The sequence below is a fragment of the Cucumis melo genome, chromosome 11 (assembly GCF_025177605.1).
Source record: "Cucumis melo cultivar AY chromosome 11, USDA_Cmelo_AY_1.0, whole genome shotgun sequence".
Taxonomy (NCBI): Eukaryota; Viridiplantae; Streptophyta; class Magnoliopsida; order Cucurbitales; family Cucurbitaceae; genus Cucumis; species Cucumis melo.
The window spans coordinates 11,305,917-11,325,104 of NC_066867.1; the positions used below are offsets into that span (position 1 = coordinate 11,305,917).

Genomic DNA, 19,188 nt, shown 5'->3' on the forward strand with positions numbered 1-19,188 from the left:
GTTTTATTTATTGATAATGTTGAAGTTGTGGGCCTACTTTAACCTAGTTGTGTACGACATCCGCGATTTTACTAACCTAATTTTGAGGATAGTTTTTGCCTTAAATCTATTTTTGAAATTATTTTTTTAAAAAATATTATTTAAAAAAAATTTGCACATTTCACACACCCATCAACTGGCGGGAAACGAAAATGAATAATAATGAATAAATGCAACACACGCTGAACAAATTATCCACGCAGTTTTAAGTTTTGAACCTAACGAAAAAGAAAAAGAAAATCTGCAAAGAAAAAAAGCAAGCTGCACAAAAATAATGATAAGAAGAAGAGTACAAAAGCCATCAGAAATCGAACATGTCGAAGAAACAACCACTGAAACAACGTGCAACCTTCTAGAAAACTTGTAAAAGAAGATGAAAAATAATGTGAAATCAAGAGTCTCTTTTGATGTACTAAATAATGTCACATTATTATTAGTCAATTTTGACGTCCACAGCATGAAAAACTAAATTGAAAAATATTAAAACATAAATAACTAAATTGAAAATAATTGACACAAATATTGGAATAGATTTTATGCATTAAATCATATTGGACAAACTAAACAAGACCCTGTTATATATATTTTGACAGAATATAATATTAATCCTGGGTAATTTAAAAACATTACTATTTCACTCGAATTAAAACTAGGTGTATCTATTCATATATATATGCAAATCTAGACAACAAATTCAATGTGAATGGGATGATCGAGAGGCTTTTATCACCAAAGAATATATCATTTCTGCATTCATCTGAGTGTTGATTACACAACACCTTAGCAGCACCACCCGTTCTTTCACTACACTTTTTCTAAGGTTCGAGTGCTTCCAACCAACGGTATGTCGAATTCAATCCTGATGTACAAATTCCACGCTTTAATTTTGATTTCTTATCAAAAAAGCCACTACACATCCCAACACAGCACCTGCAATAACCTGTTACAATACCAGAGAGTGAAGCTGAATTTACAAAATTCTTTCTGTTTTGATGAAGTACACTTGGTTCTACTTTAATGAAAGAAAGAGGAACAATGCATTACGGTGTCAATTAAGACCACTGACTATCTAAGTAAGCAAGTATAATTATGAAGATAATGTACAATATTACTACTTCAGCAATTCAACATAAGACATCTAAGACCCTTGATAACCCTTTTGTTTTCACTTACACATAGTTTTCTTGTTGTATTACCTACGTTTCAAACATATTTTCAAAAACCAAGCTAACATTTGAAAACTAAGGACTGGATTTGACAACTATTTCATTCTTTTGCTTTCTGTTTTTTGAATTAGGTTTGTTTTCTCCCAATTTCTTGTGTTTCCAGCTCTATCCCAGAAACATTTGAATTTTTAATTAAATTCTGCCCACGAAAACAAACATTTAAAAACATCTTTTATTTTAATTTCAGGCTTGATTTTTGTAAGCATGGGTATAAAGTAAAACAAAGAAACTTTGCTGTTGAATTAGTGTTAAGCTTTCAAAAACCAAATAGCTATCAGAGGAGGCCTTAAAAAAAGTAGTTTTTGAAAACTTGATGTTGTTTTTGAAATTTTGACAGGATTTCAAATGTGTTTTTTCAGGAATGTTGAAACTTGCTAAAGAAAAACTGAGTAGAAACAAGCACAGTTTTCAAAAAAAATAAAAGGTAGTTATCAAAAGAATTGTAGATAATAAGAAAAAAGCTAACAAGATATATTGATATTAAGTTAATCAACAGTCCAGTTGGATGATATTAAGTTGATCAACAGTCAGCCGACAGCAGAATTACAATACACAGCTTGGATAAACAGAATGCAAATGATCATTGTAGATGATAATGTTCAAACAATTAGAATACTAGCCATAACAAACATGCATTTTGTAGTACATATTCAAAGTTCTTGACTAGTTCAATCACATTGGTATTTTGTATCTGGTGGAATAGTTGATTTAGTGTCGGTCTGATAGAACCCGAATACGTTGAAAGATAAAAGAACATAAATACAAGATAAACCAAGTGTTCAAGGTACTTAGGCCCTCCCAATCTTGAGACAACTCTAGAGATTTTGATCACCTTTTTTGGGATTGTCATTTTGTGAGGGTGTGTGGTGCTCATTTCTTCAAGAATTTGGTGTTAGCTTTGCCAGTTTGAGGAGCATTAGAGCAACGATTGAGGAGTTCCTTCTCCATCCGCCTTTCAGTGATAAGGGTGGCTTTTTATGGCGTGCCAGGGTGAGCGCTATGATTTGGGATATTTGGGGAGAGAGGAATGATAGGGTGTTTAGGGATAGAGAGAGGGGGCATAGTGGGATTTGGTCTTTGGCTAGATTTCATGTGTCTCTTTGGGCTTCAGTTTCGAAGAACTTTTATAACTATTCTAAAGGCAACATTCTACTTAGTTGGTCCCCATACCTTTGAAAGGGTGGTTTTGTTGGCTGGTTTACGGTATGCCTATGTATTCTTTCATTCTTTTGTTTTCATCAAAATCTTGAGACAACTCTCAAGCTCTAATTCTTCTCTTCTCTACTTCCCTTCCCATCTATTTACAACCAACTTCCTTAACAAACTACTTAGCTAATTACTAAAATACCCTTAACATTCCTTTAAGGCCATACCTTTCATGGTCTTCCATCACAGCAAAAGAGTCTAGTTCTTTTCTCCAGAATATTGACGATTCACAGAACACCGATTAGCAAGGCTAAGCTTTTAATATCATATGTCATCCACATCCACACATAAATATGAGGACCACTTTCATAAATAGCATTTAAGCCGAAAATAATAAAATAATTGCATATATAACAAAAGAATTAGTAAAAGACTAAAATAACCCACATGCTGCCACCATTTTGGGCGTTTCTTCCCGAATTTCTCAAATTAAAAGCTATCAGTAATAGCAACTATCGGTGGTAGCAGCTATCACTAATAGCTACTATTAGCTGCTATCACCGTAGTCGCTATTAGTGATAACTTTCTATTTTCCACTATTACGAGTGTTACTTCTCGATCTTCTCAAACTGAAAGTTGCCATTGAAGCAGATATCGATAATAACAATTGATAGTTGCTATAAGTTGCTAAAAGTTGCTATCATTGATATTGGCTCAATGATAGCTTCTATCAATGATAGCCACTGAAGGGCAGACCTGGCATTTAAAAAAAATTACCAGTCAACTGGTCAACATTTGCTATTTTTGCAAATATTTTATCCTTGTTTATATTTGTAGTTTATTTCCTAAATTGCGTCATTTGCTATAATTTTCCTAAATATGAGGCTAATGCAAAGAAACTACAACTGAAGCTAGAGATCCACAAAAGGACTGACCTGAAGTGGAGTGTGGCCAAGTGAATCTCGCAATGGTCTAATACTGGACAAAGGATGTTCAGGAGGAAACTCGCAAACTATTTGGTTCAGCAACTGCAACGATCATTAAATGATAAAATTTTAAAGGAGAAAAGATGAACATGGGAATTTTATTTGTAAAATGGACATAATAATCAAATTCAAGGTGCTACAGATGGAAGTGGAAGTAATAAATGAAAGAAAGAACACGGAGTCTATATGTGCTTTCTAAAGAACTTACCTCGGCTTGACGACCAGCATGAAGTCTGACACCAGTAGCATCATACATTACCTTCAAGAAATTGAAAATATATGAAGGCCAGTTACCTTAAAACAATAAGAAAAGTTCAAAACCCCAAAGTTGAATGTGCCATTTCATTTATACAAATATTAAAACAAGAAAATTTAATTAGAAACTAAAACATTCAAAAAGCAGTCTAAACCACCTTGTCAAGCTGTGCAATGGGAAATATCAAGAGGTATAAAGTCAATTACTATCACTGAAACTGAAATTGTCAAACATATTTGGGGACATTTATAGCTAATTTGAAATTGTTAGTGCTTGTGCAAAAGAAACTGCAGAGATGCATGAAAAGTGACGCCCGAGAAGTCAAGGTCTTTACATAAACAGCCGAATTACCATTACAGGATTAAAACACAATAGACTTGCAATGAAAAAACAAGATAGACAACGCCAAGAAGGCAGGGTCTATACAAAAACAGCCAAGTTATCATTTCAGAATACAAAATCAAGGGAGATGTGTAATCAAAAAACCAAGATTAACAAAGAAAAACAAATTTTAGACTAGGACAAACTTAAACTAGTAAACTTCAGGTTCAGTTGGGCTATCTAAACTTCTATAGTTAAAGTCTATTCATTCTCTGAACAATTTTAACAAGATGTGAACTTTCAATTTTATAAAGACAGTATGGTAAAATTGTAAACTTGTTAGTTGTATACAGTATACATCTTGTTCTGTTGAGTGGTTTCAACCATTCTTTCTGTATATCAGATGTCCCCGAAGGGACCAAACATTCTTTCTGTATCAATACCTTCTTTATGGAAATGAATAAGATGCAAGCTGTAAAAGTTAGAATTTTTTTTATCTTCCTTGATGCAATACTCCACGACCATTTTTCCTTTTCACAAGGCTACACTTACCGATTTCCATGAGCAGCCCCAAGTTTTTATTTGATATAGTTCTCCCTCAATCTGCGAGTATAAAATTACAGCTGATGATACTTCTGCATCACATATTCCTTAACCAATTGTTCAAGGTCCTATCATTGATCCAAGTCAGCAACTTGAGCCTACTTGCCTTGGCCAACCTTCTATCCTCTCCAAGTAATCAACCGACAGTTGTCCCTTCTTCCCCTGTTATTAGAAAACCAACTAGACCAACCAAACCTCCTGCTTATGTCCATAATCATCCTTGTGGTCTATTACCTGAAAGGATTTTCCCTTTGTTGAGATGTTGAGAGTCCCACGTTGGAAAAACAAAGGAGACTCACACTCCTTATAAAATAGATGGGCTACTCCTCTCATTACCAATTGGTTTTGAGATGGAACCTCATACTATCAAACACCCCTAATGTCTCTGCTCACCATGAGCCACAATTTTATCATAAAGCTGTCAATTTTTTAACATCAGAAAATAGCAAAGAAAACTGAAATCATGGCTAGGGAGACAAATAATCCATGAAGTGTCGTTTCTTTGCCTCCTAATAAGCATTTTGTCTAGTGTAAATGGATCTACAAAGTCAAATATAAGGTTGATGATTCCATTGAGAGGTACATAGATCGTTTCTTTGCAAAAGGCTAAACTCAACAAGAGGGTTTGGATTTTTAGAAACTTTATCCCCACTTGCAAAGCTTGCGACAGTGACTCTACTTCTCACTGCGGTTTCGCTTAATTGGCCCCTTGTACAGCTGGACATTAATAATGCTTTTCTATTTCTACATGGTGAATCATTTGAAGAAGTCTACATTAGTCTACCTTTCGGTTGTACACCACAGGGACATGGGGGAGTGTCTTTTTATGTAGCTTACATAATAAGTCTATCTATGATCTAAAATAGGTCTCTCGCCAATGCAAAGTTCTCCACTACTCTGCTACCTATTGGTTTTCAACAATCAAAATCTGATTATTCCTTATTTGTGAGAGGTTGTAGTTCAGACCTTTTGGCCTTCTTAGTGTATGTGGACATGATTATCACGAAAGCCCATTGATCAACTGAAAGTTCTCCTCAACGTTGAGGTTCCCACATTGAAAAAAATTAAGGGACCTCACAATGTTTATAAGAAAAATGGACTACTTGTCTCTTACCAATTGGTGTTGGGATGGAACCTCATGTAACTTATATGTATCAGAGCTCATAAAGCCCAAATAGACATTCAATCCAAAAATGGTGAACATGAAAAGACACCATCTTGAGAGGGCATGTTGATGGATTCCATATTAGAAAAATCAAGGGATCTCACAATGTTTTAGATGTATTACATCTCTTATTGTTAATTGATTTTGAAAATTGAGATGGAACCTCATGTTAATACTCAATAAGAATTTTAACCTCAAAGACTTGGGGTATCTAAAATACTTTCTTGGACTTCTACAAGAATTTATTTGTCAATGTGACATTATACTCTGAAACTCCTTGAAGATGTTGGCCATTTTGGTTCCAAGCCTGAAGTGGTTCCTATGGGTCCTCATCTCAAGCTAAGGCAAGTTGGTGGTTAATTGTTAGTTGATCTATCTACATAACGAAGACTTACTAGTAGATTGTTGTATTTGAGAATTTCTAATAGACTAAGATTGTTTTGAAGAATCTAAACCATGAAAATCTCATTTGGTGGTTGCACATCACCTGCTGAAATACCTGAAACAAGTACCCGGACAAGGTCTTTACTTCAGCCAACCAACAGTTCTCACCTTCATACTTTTGCTGATTTTGATTGAGCATATAGTCTAGACACGTGGAGTTCTCAACAACAGGATTCTGTTTCTTTTAGGTGATTCTTTGGTGTCATGGGAAGTCCAAGAAACAGACCACTGTTTTGCGTTCTTCTGAGGCATAGTATCAGGCTTTGGCTTTGGCTACGTGTGAACTTGTTTGGTTGTTCTCTCTGTTATCTGATTTGCAGGTTACTTCTTAATTGCCTATACTATTGTTTTGTGATAATCAGGTTGCAGTTCACATTGCATAGAATCCCATTTTTCTTGAAAGAATGAAGCACATGGAGTTGGATTGGCATTCGTACTCAGCTCCAGTTTGCAAACTTGTTTACAAAGCCTCTTGCTTCTAATGTTTTGTTTCCTCTTTCATCCAAGACTGGTGTGTTAAATAATTTTTTTCACTCCATCTAGAGGGAGGAGGAGTATCGAGATAGTTTAGAATTTGTTAAGTTGTTATTTGTAGACCTGTTATTCTGCTTAGTGGTTTCCTTTCAACCATTCTTTATGAATAAACATTTCAATATAGAAATGAATACGATACTCATTTCATTTCCCATTTTACAATTGTTAAATTTTGTATCTGATAAGTACCTGACCTGAATTTCGTTTAACATTTACATAACCAAATTATATGACAAGATGATCTTGGGCATAAATCGTGATCCATATATATACCATACTTCTGATTCGCAAATGGTTTAACTAATTGAGTAGAGAATAGAAACTAATTGGATACAGAATTAAAAAGTTTATAAACTAGAGGAACTAATTAGACACCACCAGAACGTGTTAGAACATTTTAGCTAGCGAAGAACTACACTTGAGAATTATAGTTTAATATAAATTGTAAATAAAAATCCCAAACAAAGCATTGAACTACTTTTAAAGAATGTACAGCTGATGGAGTCGAAACCCAAAACTTCCCAAATTCTTTCAGTAACCAAGATATCGGAAAAGAAAGTAGACAAAAGAAAAAAAGCATATAAACAATAAGGAAAGAAAGAATGAAGCACATACAACACATGCAAAGACCAGGGCGATGGCAAAAGCAGGTCCTCCGGATCCTTCCTGGAAGGCAATAGCAACGGCCAAAGCGGACACAGTTGCAGAGTGAGATGAAGGCATTCCGCCAGAATCAAGCATCCGTTTAGATTCCCATTTTCTTTCCTTATACCTAAGAGGCCAAAAACCAACAAAACACCATAAATTAAGCACTGGGATGGGATCCCTCAGATCATGAAGAAATGTAGAGAAAAGTGGGAATGGGAAAGATCAAGAAAGAGAACCAGGTGGTAAAGAGTTTGAGAAACTGGGCGATGGCGCCAGCGAGGAAGGCGGAGAGGAGGGGGAGATTGGAAGCGAGGAAAGGAGCCGGCGAGGTTTTAATGGAAGATGAGGCTGCATCCCCAACCGTCATCACCTCGTCCATGAACACACAGCACAAAACTGTACCTCTCTGGTTAGTCACCGGAAAGTTAAACGAGGGAGAGAGGATGTGATTCCGATTGGGGAGGAAGATCGAATTCGGAGATTGGTCGTCAAAGAAAAGCCTTCCCTTCCCTTAATTGTTTTTCTATTCTATTCGGATATTTGAGTAATTTGCATAGATAAATAAAAGGATTGGATTGGATTGGTTTGGTGAGGCAGCACTTATTCCAATTTCCATCAACACCTCTCCATCTCCTTATAGCATAAAACACGATTTAATATTTTACCTTTTTAAATGATAAGGTGGTCTTGATTTAACTTCAAAAAAAGAAAATGGATAATTATACCCCATACCAATTTTATGAATAATAATTACATACATACCAATATTTTTACAAATTTGTAAATATACCAAACTCTATACTCTTCTATCATAGATAAACTTCGATAGATTTTGTTATATTTGCAATTTTTTAAAAAAATTACTATTATGTTAATGTTTTGAATCTAATTTCTATATTTGCAACTATTGCAAGAAAATAATATTAAACAAAATCCACTTTTATTTAAACTCTTTTGATAAGAATTATTGAAAATCGTATCATACCTCGTATCACACAGTATTAGTTTAAAAAGTAACATGATGGAAGATCATTTTCTTTAGGGCTTTTCCAAAAATAGAACAAAAACGCAAAAATATTTTGAAAACGAAAAAAGCTTAGAAGTCCACAATGTGACATAATAAAAATACCCTGCAACTAATCCGCTACACATGCATGCGAAAAGCTCAGTACATGATCGTTCAAATATTGGAGCAGAATCATTCATTGCATTGGTACATGATCTTGTACTAAATATAAACGATTTTGGTAGACCATCTTGTACCAAATCTAATGAAACGATTATGTACCAATACTTAAACGATCTTGGTACATTATATTGTACCAAATCCAAATGATCTTAGTACACGATCTTGTACCAAATCTAAATGATCTTGGTAAACGATGTTTAGATCTATCACTTATCTATTTGGATAGATAGACACTAATATATAGTGATAGTGGTCATCTATCTCTTTCTAGTGATAGTGGTCATCTATCTCTTTTTATTTGGGGTAGATGACTAATCGTTTAGATTTTGATATACGATCGTGTAATGAAAAAAAGAAGAAAAAGAAGAAGAGGAGGAGGAAGAAGAAGAAGTAGAACACAATACTTGATAATGAAAAAAAAAGTAAGGAGATACATCGAAGATGAGAGATGACAAAGAAGAAAGAAATTCTAGAAGAGGGGATGAACAAATGGCAAACAAGAAAAAATAGGAAGCAGAAGTAATAACATGAAGAAGATGTGCATGCATTCATCGAGAAATTTAAAGCTGATAATAGCAAATTTGGAATTTTTGAAAATACAATGGTGAATTTATAGATTTTTATTTTTTGTTACCTCAACCGTAAATATTTTTAGATTTTGTTCAATATATATGTAAATTAATTAATCTTTTCTTTTACTATTTTGCTCGTTTGAATAAATCTTAAATTTACACAAAAACAGTCATGAAATTTAAAAATTTATTGTTAATTGCACAACTTTTAGAGTTAGTTATGATTTATTATTATTTGTTTAACATAAAAACATAAAATTAACATCACATATAATTGGTACTTTATCCATATTTTGAAATTTCTTCAACGTATGGTACTTTATCATATTCTGAAATTTCTTCTAACATATGGATAAAGTGCAAAATAATATATCAATTATTTTGGAAAGTCTCATCATATAATCGTTGGATAAATTTAAGGATAATTACCATGGGTAGCAATTGCAGGAATAATAATTAAGTATATAGTAATATTTTAAATTTTTTACAAATATAGCAAAATTTGTTTGTGATAGACTTCTATCGCTTATAGAATAGATTTTTATGGTCTGTTAGTGATAGATCAATATTTGCAACATAATATATAACTGCTAGACTTCTATCATTTATAGACTTTGAATTGCTATATTTGCAATTTTTTAAAATGTTGTCATATATATACTAATATTTTGAATCTAACTGCTAGATTTACAACTATCCCTAATTAATTTGGTCCAACTCCAATATATGTCATGCAACGTATTCAATTGACTAATTCATAACGCATCAAACGTTTAAATCGAAAAAATTTAAGAAAGAAAGTACTTCATTAATATGTAGAAGAGTATACAAAATGTCAACAAAATATCCTCCCCTCGCCTAGCCAATCTACATACCATGCGATCGGATTGGTGGTTACTAATAAGAAGATGTGATGCAACAAGGTACAACATGTTATCAAGACGGCAAGTCACGCTGGATGTCTTTCGCTACCTAGGGGGAGAAACAAAATATTTGAAAGATTAGACAAAATGTCTAGTGAGTGAGGATTTCTTTAACACATTTCATTTCGGTTTTTACAGAAATAACGCATAAGTCATAACCTTGAAATTTCGCAAACTCAACACTTTTATCAGAATATGTGTTTCAAAATCTGAAAACCATTCTATTGCCCATGCTATGTCAAACATTTAAAATCGCAATACTTAGTTCACAAAGATTTTCTTTGGAAATTCACATTTTTTTCGCGTAAATCATTTCCATATAAATCACAAGGCACAAATTCACAACTTATCACAAATGTACCCACTACCTCTGTTAAGATGTCATTCATACATTCTCATCATCGAATTATGGTTATGCGAAGTAATATCAACGCATTAACAAGTATAGCCACTTACCATATATGTATAGAGTGTTTTCCTATACCAAATCACAACACAAGTATAAGATATTCTTACACAAGATCACACAACAAGTGTAAGGTTCCTCATACTAGATCAAAAAGCAAGTATAAGTTGTTCATTACATAAGCTACAAAAACTTTTCACAAAGCACAAATCATAATTAATTTTCAAATTATACATATCCATTGACAAATCAAATGACATTATCAAATAAACATCAATACTCAAGAGTCCAAGTATGATTTGAAAATCATTTTAGTTTTCAAAACATTTTAAAAACCACTCAATATGGAGATGAGATTTTCTTCTAGCCTAGGCAATTGACCGAACTCCTTGTTTATCTCAAACGCGTGGTAGCTCTAAAAAGTTTTCTCAACATCTCTTAAACTCTCCAACCCTTACTTAGCTTAGATTTTTTTTTTTAATTATAAGCTCTAAAACTTGCCCGAAACTCTCTTTTGATAGAACTTTAGCACTTTTTAGATTTTATTTTGTAACTTTTCTTTGAGCTCACTAGGACTATTTATACTAATCATAAACTAGTTTAGTTATCCTTAAACTCTTCTTAACTCACCAATACCTACTTAGTAATATTTCTTTTTATTACGCTTGACTTTTAACCTGACACATGCTCTACTGACTAACCAAGTTTCAGCGAGTCATTTACAACTATTCAACTTTCTTCCCTTGCTTGACTCACTTGCCTTACTCCAAACACGTCAAAACCTTCTTTGTGCTACCTAGTTTAGAATGAAAAGGAACTTTCTCAACACTTTGTTGAAACGCCTCAATGCGTCAAATCATGAGAAACACTTCTAGCCGACAACTCTTTATCACTTGCATAGCTTAGGACGCGATCATGGTCTCATAATTTGTTTAACTTTAACTTATTTTGGAAAGTTGAATATTATATTTGAATTTTTTTTGTATAAAATTTTGGTTTATTTGATGTTCATAATAATGTATTTTACTTGATATGTGATTGTAGGTAAAGGAATTGTTTTGAAGATGACACTTAGAGATGGTTTTGAAAATGACGTCTTTTTTTTTAAATGTATTTATTGATGCAAAAGCACATTGTAAACCATTATGTAAACATTTTTAATAATTTTCATTACGAAACACATTCTAATTTTGTAAACGTAGACTTCTGTGTTTCAATTTAGTTATTTAATATATAACATTTTGTTTGACAATACTCTATTGAATTTTAGATCTCAAAACTGAAAAAGAAATGACTCAGGTGACAACTAAAGAAATGAAAATTATAATAATAATTGCAAAAAGCAAAAAAAGAATATAACAATTCCCATCGACCTCGTCATGAGTGTAGGCTCCCTCGATAGAGGAACCAAAACTCATGGCGGTTGTATGGAAAGTCATCGAAAGTTGATTCGAACTCCCAACATGCTATGTATGTCGTTGAGAGTTTGGATCTCCCCACACCATATCTTGCACGTTGGGAGTTAGAAGATTTTTCGACGCTTTATCATACAACTTCGGGAATTCCTCTTTTGACATGGTTTTTCCAACAACTTTTTAGACAAACAATATTTTGTCGGAAATTCCTTTTCCGACACCTTTTGGTACATTTTCCGGTGTCTTTGGCCATTGAGAGAGAGTTAGTTTCTTGCGGTGAATTGTGTAATTAGACATATTTATTATTAGACTATACATATAAAAAACCTTATTATTTAAATCGAAGATTTAACTTAATTCAATAGAGAGGCAAAAATTTAGGCTAGCAAAACGATTAGGCCCGATCCCAAGCTCAATCCTTTGGCCGAAAGTAAGAGCTAATATAAAGGCTATGAAAACTTTATAATTAAAGTCACACCCCTCCATTCTGGGGCTAGAACTTAAGATCAAAACCCTAAAGATCTAATGTTCAAAAGATTGGAGCTACGAAGATCTAAAGGATATAACTCTCACAAATATCTAAATACTCGAAGATTGTAGCTCTGAAGACAGAGGAATATAATTCCATTAATCTTTGAAGGTCAGACGACTTCCAAATCTAAGAACTGCACTACAACTTTGAGAATAAGTTACAAATCCTTTTAAACAAATCAACATGGATGACAAGAAAAAATCCACTCAAAAAAACTTGTCAATCCTTCAAGAAAAATAAACATTGAGAACAAGTTACCAAGTCCTCAAGAAAAGTTTTGAAAACACCAAAAAGTAATTTATTAAAAATCGTACTGTGGAATTAATACAAAGTTGGAGTTGATTTCCTATGAGTTAAATTTCTCTAAGAAAATCTGGTAAAACAATTGTGTTATCAGGATTTAAATATAACAAACAAATACATTTGTATTTACTTTATGAAATTAATTACGGAAACCTCAAAACAATTTTCATCAATGATTTGAAGACAGCAAATAATATTATTCTTTAAAGGGAACCAAAAGTAAAATTTGGTAGATTGAGATCAAATCCCAGAAGAACAAAAGACAACTACAGAGGTGAAACAAAGAATTCCATGTTAAATTACCATTTTATTATTTCAAATTCACTAAATTACAATTTAATTTTTAAAATTCTAAGAACATAACAGAAAAATTGCACTATTTGTCAGTTTTATAACTTTTCTCAACCTCTATCCTATTCCTAACTCATCATTTACATTGGCCATCCCTCTTTCTTTTCAAGCCAAATATACACCATTAGAAACAAGCTCAGGCTCACCATTGCTGAATGTTATGAAGCTCCTCCATCCACTTCCGAATGTGAAGATGATAATGGACCGCTGTGCTTGCTCTGCAGCGGCGTATTCCTACGTGATTGCCGTTTTGTTGGCACCAGCGCTGGCTCCTGCTGCCGATCTTCAGAATCTGTTTCAATTTCTACGTCATCTTCATCATGCTTGAAAACGGGATGGACGTAGGCATTTTGAAGAAATCCTTTCAAGTTTAAGTTTGGCTCTCTGGCTCGCTCCAATGTATCTTTCATCATTGCTTCCTGAAAGTTCATTCAACAGGGTGAGGTGATGAGATAGAGCTACATTCTTAAAAAAGCAATCTGAAAGAACAAAAAAACAGTGAGAAAAGGTCTGTGCTAACCTGTAACGGATATTGAACAAAAGCTGGTTCATAACGGCCTTTACAGAACCTATTAAACCATATAGTCAAGATTGGCAATGCGATAAGCAAGGGAGTTGATTGAGCAGCTTCTTTTGTACTGAGTAGTCCCATTAATAATAGTTGTGAAACAACTAATGCAGCAATGATGCGCCCGTGGACATCGGGCCAAAATGCTGCGGCACTTTCGTACTCTTGATTGTACACATTTATGATCTACAAGGTTTGGAGGAAAGAATCTTGAAATTAGGATTGTAGACTTCGAAAATACAGCTAAAGGGAGAAGTGAGAACGAAAATTTTACACAGTAGAAAGAAATTCAAACTCGATGCTTGATCATTCAGTCATGTAAATCGAAAAACTACAAAGCAAGCGAACTCATTATATAGGCCTGGTGTTCAATCAAATAAGGAAAAAAATGGCGACTGTAGAAAAGATCGTAGAAGTTAATGGCACCAATTTTCCTGAAAAACATGACCATGCCCTTATTTCACGAAGTTTAAACCTGATCATATTTGCAAACACACGAGGAACATGGGGGAGCAAACTAGAAAGCTGAAGTTAGACAAAATAGTTTTACCTGATGACGATACACGATATATGCCAATCCGAAGAATGTTACAATGAACGGAAGGAGAAGAGGTGTGACCACAGCATAAACAAGGCCAAGTAAGAAATAAAGTTGAATTCGAGGCTCGCCCGTGTTGAACTCGAGAGTTCCTGGATCCATGGCTTCTTCTCTATCCTTTTCAGTCTTCACTAAGAAAAAGTTTCTAAGGTGGTAAATTATCAAAGGCCTAAGTCTCAAAATCTCAGCAGCAATTCCAGCCCAACCATCCACCATTATGAAGGTAATAAAGAAAGTTGCCTTCATGGGGATGGAGACACCAATCGTCTTTGGAATGCTGCAGAAAGAGTAGAATTAGTTTATAGAAAAACCTTGAAAGAATTTAGCTAGGTATGACGCAAGTTATTTTCTATATACAACCTCAACCACACATGTACAAACACAACACATTCGTATCACTAAATTATTGGCAGCCATCTACGGTTTCATGAATAGTAGATCAGTTATGGCTTACTCGTTTGCAGATTGATGGAGGAATTTATTAAGTTGCTGGAATGCAGTTCCCGTAATAATGCTGCCAAGAAACACATTAACAAATAGGAATATGTAATATTTTGAGGCAGATCTTCTCTCCAAAGACGACCGACTAATAAATCCTTCAAATTTAGACAATAACATCAGAATTGAAGGAAGAAAGATCAGAAAAATCTTCAAAGCGATTCCTGGAAGAAAACCTTGGATAACTGACTTTATGAATTTCCTGCATTGTAATCAGCAGGCTACATGTTTAGAAGATAAAGTCAATAACAGTAAGCACCGGACAGCAAAGTGTGAAGAGAAGATACTCACAATTCAATAATGGGTCTGAGAAAGGGAGCCGTTTTCTCAATACTCTCAATGTTTGCAAGGGACTGAACAAATGCAATGGGAATCATGAAAAAAAAGGTAAGGAAGAAGAAGGCAACTCCAGCAATAAGCCTCCGGATTGCCAGTGAAACAAAAGGAATCGCCAGGTTATCCCAGTACACATCACGGGGCTCAGGAGCCCATTCTGTCAACCAAATAGTAGGATTTCTTGACTGTTGTGTTTGTGCACAGACAGCAGCACCCCAACGAGATTTGAAAGAAACAAAAGCTGCCGGCATGATTGATTTAGGATCGCTCACAGTCTTATCCGCCTCCAGTGATATCTGAACAAAATCATATGGAGAATAGTAATGTAAGTTATCTCAATGATATCACAAAATACCACGATTGTAGGAAAACAGGTGAAGCTTAGACTGTATAACTCACTTCTTTTGATAAAATTTCGATTTTTGATGAATAATAATTTATGGCATCAACCTGATCTCCCCAAAGACCTAGAAAACCAGTCTGCTCACATGATGTTAGTAATAGAAATCATGTCAAGTACAACATCAAAGAATTATCAAACACCAATTCAAGCGCGCACCTTCACAGTGGCCCTCTTAGACTGGTTTCGAGAATATTTAAGTTGGTAGAAATCTAGCCAATTTTGCATTTTCTTCTTCTCCTCGACCAACTTAGAGAGTTTGTTTGCATCATAAACAATCTGCATAAGCACAGAATTATTCCAACGTAAATCATAAACCCTAATCAATTCCTCAGCTAAATTTTTTTGGACAAGCTAGCACCCATTCCAGATTTCTTAAATCTATATACAACAAATAAACATGCGTTTTAATTTTAATATAATATATGGGCACTTTGCAAGTAAATCAGTGGCATTTTTAAATAATAATTAAATTGTGGAATAATATTGACCTGATGGGTTAAATAATGATCAGGATGATTGACCAGGAAAAAATGTTCAACGAGCTCGCTAACTGATTCATCAGGGTCTGGTGGTACATTTCGAACAATTACCTGCATCATACAACTGATGTCAGAAATCAAGGAATCATTCACCATCTCCCACAAGGTTTGGAACGTCCTAATAGTTTTAAAGATATCATCAGTATCGTCCCTCAATTTTGTAAAAACTACTTATCTTGGACACAATAGAACTGACCATTCACTTCCAAAACAAAAAATCAGAAATCCGATAAATGAAGATAATAGATTCAAGCAATGATAAAGGTGATAATCTCCGGAAAGGGATTAACATCCAATCAGATTAATGACTAGCTGAACAAGCTTAATGACCAGTATGCAGAAAAATCCTACTTAATTTCAATACAATTCATCGAAAATAGTTAGCCACCAGGCCCACCACAAAATCTGGTTAATAATAATCAGTGATTCAGTGCCAATCTTACCGTGTACTGATCAGGACGCCGATTTTCAGATGCAAGAAAATGCAGCCTCATTGAAGCAACAATCTCATACTCCTTTCTCAATATATAGCAAGTCCAAAAAGTAAAGACATAAGCCATTACCAAATGGGTCCAGAATCTGCAATAAGTGAATTTATAAGAAATAAGAAATTGAGAATATTTTTCATGATCCAACACGGTGACGAAATTACAAAGCTTACTATTCATCAATGCTTCTAATCTGATTTTATCCCTATGATCCTATCCCAGAAAATCATAGCTAGTAGAAATCACGCTCTTCCTATCTCAAATTGGGACTTTCATTATGAAAGTTCTTGTGGGTGGTATAATTAAAAAATGCTCTAGATATGAAGCAAAATGTCGTTTCTACCAGATGGTAATCATTTCTTTTGACTCATATTTTCTTTTAAGATTAGTATTGGAAAGGCAATCTGTTAACGATGAAGAAAAAGATTGTAGATGTCGGAACTACAGTTTGATACTAAGGAGGAGTGAAAATCATACATGTCCAAGTGAGTGTTTCTTAAAAGACGTATGCAGCATACCTACGCGATCCAATAGGAATATTAGAAATGGAAAGCTTGTCAATATTGCTGTAATTTAAAGAAGAACGCTCCAAAGTTCCATTTGTATAATTAACAGGTACCATGATTGTGAAGGCCAGACATGCAATGGGCACAAAAATTTTGAGCCTGCATCAAAATGGCAAGGAAAAAGATACAGTCAAAAACTGAAAATTGCAGAAACAAGAGATCAATGTAATTTCAGGAAAAGAATTTTCGTCAATGAAGAAGATCACAAGATCATAGATACAAACAATTTGCATAATTTCTTCCTGGCTGTTTAAGTAAAAGAAGTTGTGTTTTAAGAAATTGGGAACTTTTGAAAAAGGAAGAGAAGGAAAAGAGGAAAACTCGTGGAGGTAGAGGAAAAGTTTTCCTTATCGTAACATGAAGTTGAAGTGCTGAATTGGTAGCTTCCAAGAATTGAACCTCCCTATTTTCCAACACCATATAATGTACTCAGCAACTAAAAATTCAATGAAAATAAGCTTGGTTGACACAATTGGTGAAAGCAGGTAGAAGTGCATTTTAACTTTCTCTCTAGTTATCAATAGCATACTAATTTCATTTTTACAAGAAATATCTCTAAGACAGCATATATTCAAAATCTGTGCGTCATCTGAAAGCTCACTTACAGCATAACATTCACTTTCACATTGTAAACTACAAACTACTGAGAAAGAAGATACATATATACCCTAACAAATAAATCCTCAAGTAAACAGCAGAATCAAGCCCAGCGTGATCGATTAACTCGGGTTCTGGCATTCGCAAAGCTGCAACCATCCAGTTCAAAAACTTCAAGTATGATCTGAAATCCAAATTGACAATTCTGCCTACAATTGCACCACTGGACAATGGACTTCCTCTTAAGCCTTTAATATACCATTTGGGAAAGTAGACCCTGTCGTTTACCGGCTGTATTCTAAGTAAAGCAAATACTACAAAGAAAGCAAAGGCACTAAGAATGTTAATGGCTGCCCCAACTCCTATATCCCCGATGGATGCCATTTATCTTCTTAAAGTAAAATTAACTGATCTGCACAGAAACAGACAACTCTTCTCAGAATTTTATCATCGCCATCAAAATGAAAATAAATCACCACAAAGCTGATTGTTCTTGAGTTTTTGACGAATCAAAGGAATATTGCACAAAAATATTTGACAACAAACGTCTACTCCTCACTAGCAACAAATCCTCCCAATTTACAAATCCAAAGAACCAACAATCTGGGCACTATTTTTTCAAGACTCAAACTCAGAATTTCCCCCAACAGAGCACCGATACTCACAGTTTCAGTCCAGCTTAGCTAACAGCTTCTCGAAATGCTGAAGTAGAGACCAAAAGGCAGAATCCAGCTAAGAACTTCAACAAGATAAAAGGGAAGAAAAAAAGGGTACCCAGTTAAGCAAATGAAGCTATGACTATGAAAAAAGATTAAACGGGATGAGAAGAAGGAAAAAGATTAATGGGTACAAACAGAAGAAGATGAAGAGATCAGGGGACTGTCTTAATCATGTGAGGAATGAGTACTTGATGCTCACATCAAATGCACGCATATCTGTCTTTGACAAACAATAAACTAAACTAAAAGGCGAAAGGGTCGGTGATTGATTGAAAAAGGGAGTTCAAAGGATTGAAAATGGTGACAGCAAAATGGGAACTCGGGCTCTTTTTAAATTAGGGCAGCTTTTTTAATATATATAAAAAAAAGAAATCTTAAATTTCTTCTTCTCTTCTCTTCTGTGATTTGAAGGGACATTGAATTGAAACTGGATGATGGATGATGGATGATGGATGATGGTGGGGGAACAAAAACTCATAAAACATTGCATTAAATTGAAGCAGTGAGAGACGGTCAGGTGAGGCCCTGCCCGCAGGCACCACTCTGTGTAACGGCTCCTTCTTTGAAATCGAGCTCTTATGGTTACCTCTCTGACCTTTTATTGGCCGTTGGATGTGTCTAATAAAAACAGTTGTGATTAATCTAATTTCCATGTATATTTTAATTATTAAAATTTGGATTTAGTCCCCATGTTATTACAAAATTCACTGCATCTCAACCTAAATTATTGGGTTGGATTCTCTCCTCTCAACCTAAATAGACATAATTATTAAAATTTGAATTTAGTCCCCGTGAATTCTCTATTTATAGAGTCGTC

The 19,188-nt window shown here is 34.3% G+C and overlaps 2 protein-coding genes across 8 annotated transcripts; both read right to left on the bottom strand.

The window, feature by feature from the left end:
• Nucleotides 1-561: 561 nt before the first annotated feature.
• Nucleotides 562-8,006, bottom strand: LOC103495990 (uncharacterized). 3 transcript variants are annotated; one of them, XR_007815533.1, is made up of 6 exons: nt 7,605-7,959; nt 7,336-7,492; nt 3,606-3,656; nt 3,347-3,439; nt 2,859-3,167; nt 733-979 (listed from the first exon to the last, which is right to left on the bottom strand). XR_007815533.1 is itself a non-coding variant. In XM_008457698.3 (5 exons), the coding sequence occupies exons 1-5, from the start codon at nt 7,745-7,747 to the stop codon at nt 920-922; spliced, it is 504 nt and encodes a 167-aa protein (XP_008455920.1). In that variant the 5' UTR covers nt 7,748-8,006; the 3' UTR covers nt 562-919. The 3 variants fall into 3 exon arrangements, 1 of the variants encoding a protein (XP_008455920.1); XR_007815532.1 differs by having other exon boundaries at nt 2,639-3,167; XM_008457698.3 differs by lacking the exon at nt 2,859-3,167 and having other exon boundaries at nt 562-979; nt 7,605-8,006.
• A 4,989-nt stretch (nt 8,007-12,995) lies between these two features.
• LOC103495991 (calcium permeable stress-gated cation channel 1) lies at nt 12,996-18,903 on the bottom strand. Of its 5 annotated transcripts, none has more exons than XM_051091711.1 (13): nt 18,507-18,903; nt 18,318-18,391; nt 17,723-18,059; nt 17,008-17,154; nt 16,445-16,580; nt 15,951-16,052; nt 15,619-15,738; nt 15,459-15,539; nt 15,015-15,355; nt 14,680-14,925; nt 14,178-14,502; nt 13,580-13,813; nt 12,996-13,478 (listed from the first exon to the last, which is right to left on the bottom strand). In XM_051091711.1, the coding sequence occupies exons 3-13, from the start codon at nt 18,034-18,036 to the stop codon at nt 13,218-13,220; spliced, it is 2,307 nt and encodes a 768-aa protein (XP_050947668.1). In that variant the 5' UTR covers nt 18,037-18,059; nt 18,318-18,391; nt 18,507-18,903; the 3' UTR covers nt 12,996-13,217. The 5 variants fall into 5 exon arrangements, with proteins under 5 accessions (XP_050947668.1, XP_016901840.2, XP_008455924.2 ...); XM_017046351.2 differs by adding an exon at nt 16,967-17,007 and having other exon boundaries at nt 17,109-17,154; nt 17,723-18,064; nt 18,318-18,903; XM_008457702.3 differs by having other exon boundaries at nt 17,723-18,064; nt 18,507-18,902.
• Nucleotides 18,904-19,188: the final 285 nt, after the last annotated feature.

What these genes read in the sequence shown, in the direction of transcription:
- LOC103495990 (XM_008457698.3), bottom strand. Translation starts at nt 7,747, where the DNA reads ATGGACGAGGTGATGACGGTTGGGGATGCAGCCTCATCTTCCATTAAA. An exon ending in CTCAAACTCTTTACCACCTG is followed by an intron (nt 7,493 to 7,604) that starts GTTCTCTTTCTT and finishes TTGGCCTCTTAG; the next exon opens with GTATAAGGAAAGAAAATGGG. An exon ending in ATGCTGGTCGTCAAGCCGAG is followed by an intron (nt 3,440 to 3,605) that starts GTAAGTTCTTTA and finishes TGATCGTTGCAG; the next exon opens with TTGCTGAACCAAATAGTTTG.
- LOC103495991 (XM_051091711.1), bottom strand. Translation starts at nt 18,036, where the DNA reads ATGGCATCCATCGGGGATATAGGAGTTGGGGCAGCCATTAACATTCTT. An exon ending in CTAAGAGGGCCACTGTGAAG is followed by an intron (nt 15,540 to 15,618) that starts GTGCGCGCTTGA and finishes TCATGTGAGCAG; the next exon opens with ACTGGTTTTCTAGGTCTTTG. An exon ending in CTCCATCAATCTGCAAACGA is followed by an intron (nt 14,503 to 14,679) that starts GTAAGCCATAAC and finishes CTCTTTCTGCAG; the next exon opens with CATTCCAAAGACGATTGGTG.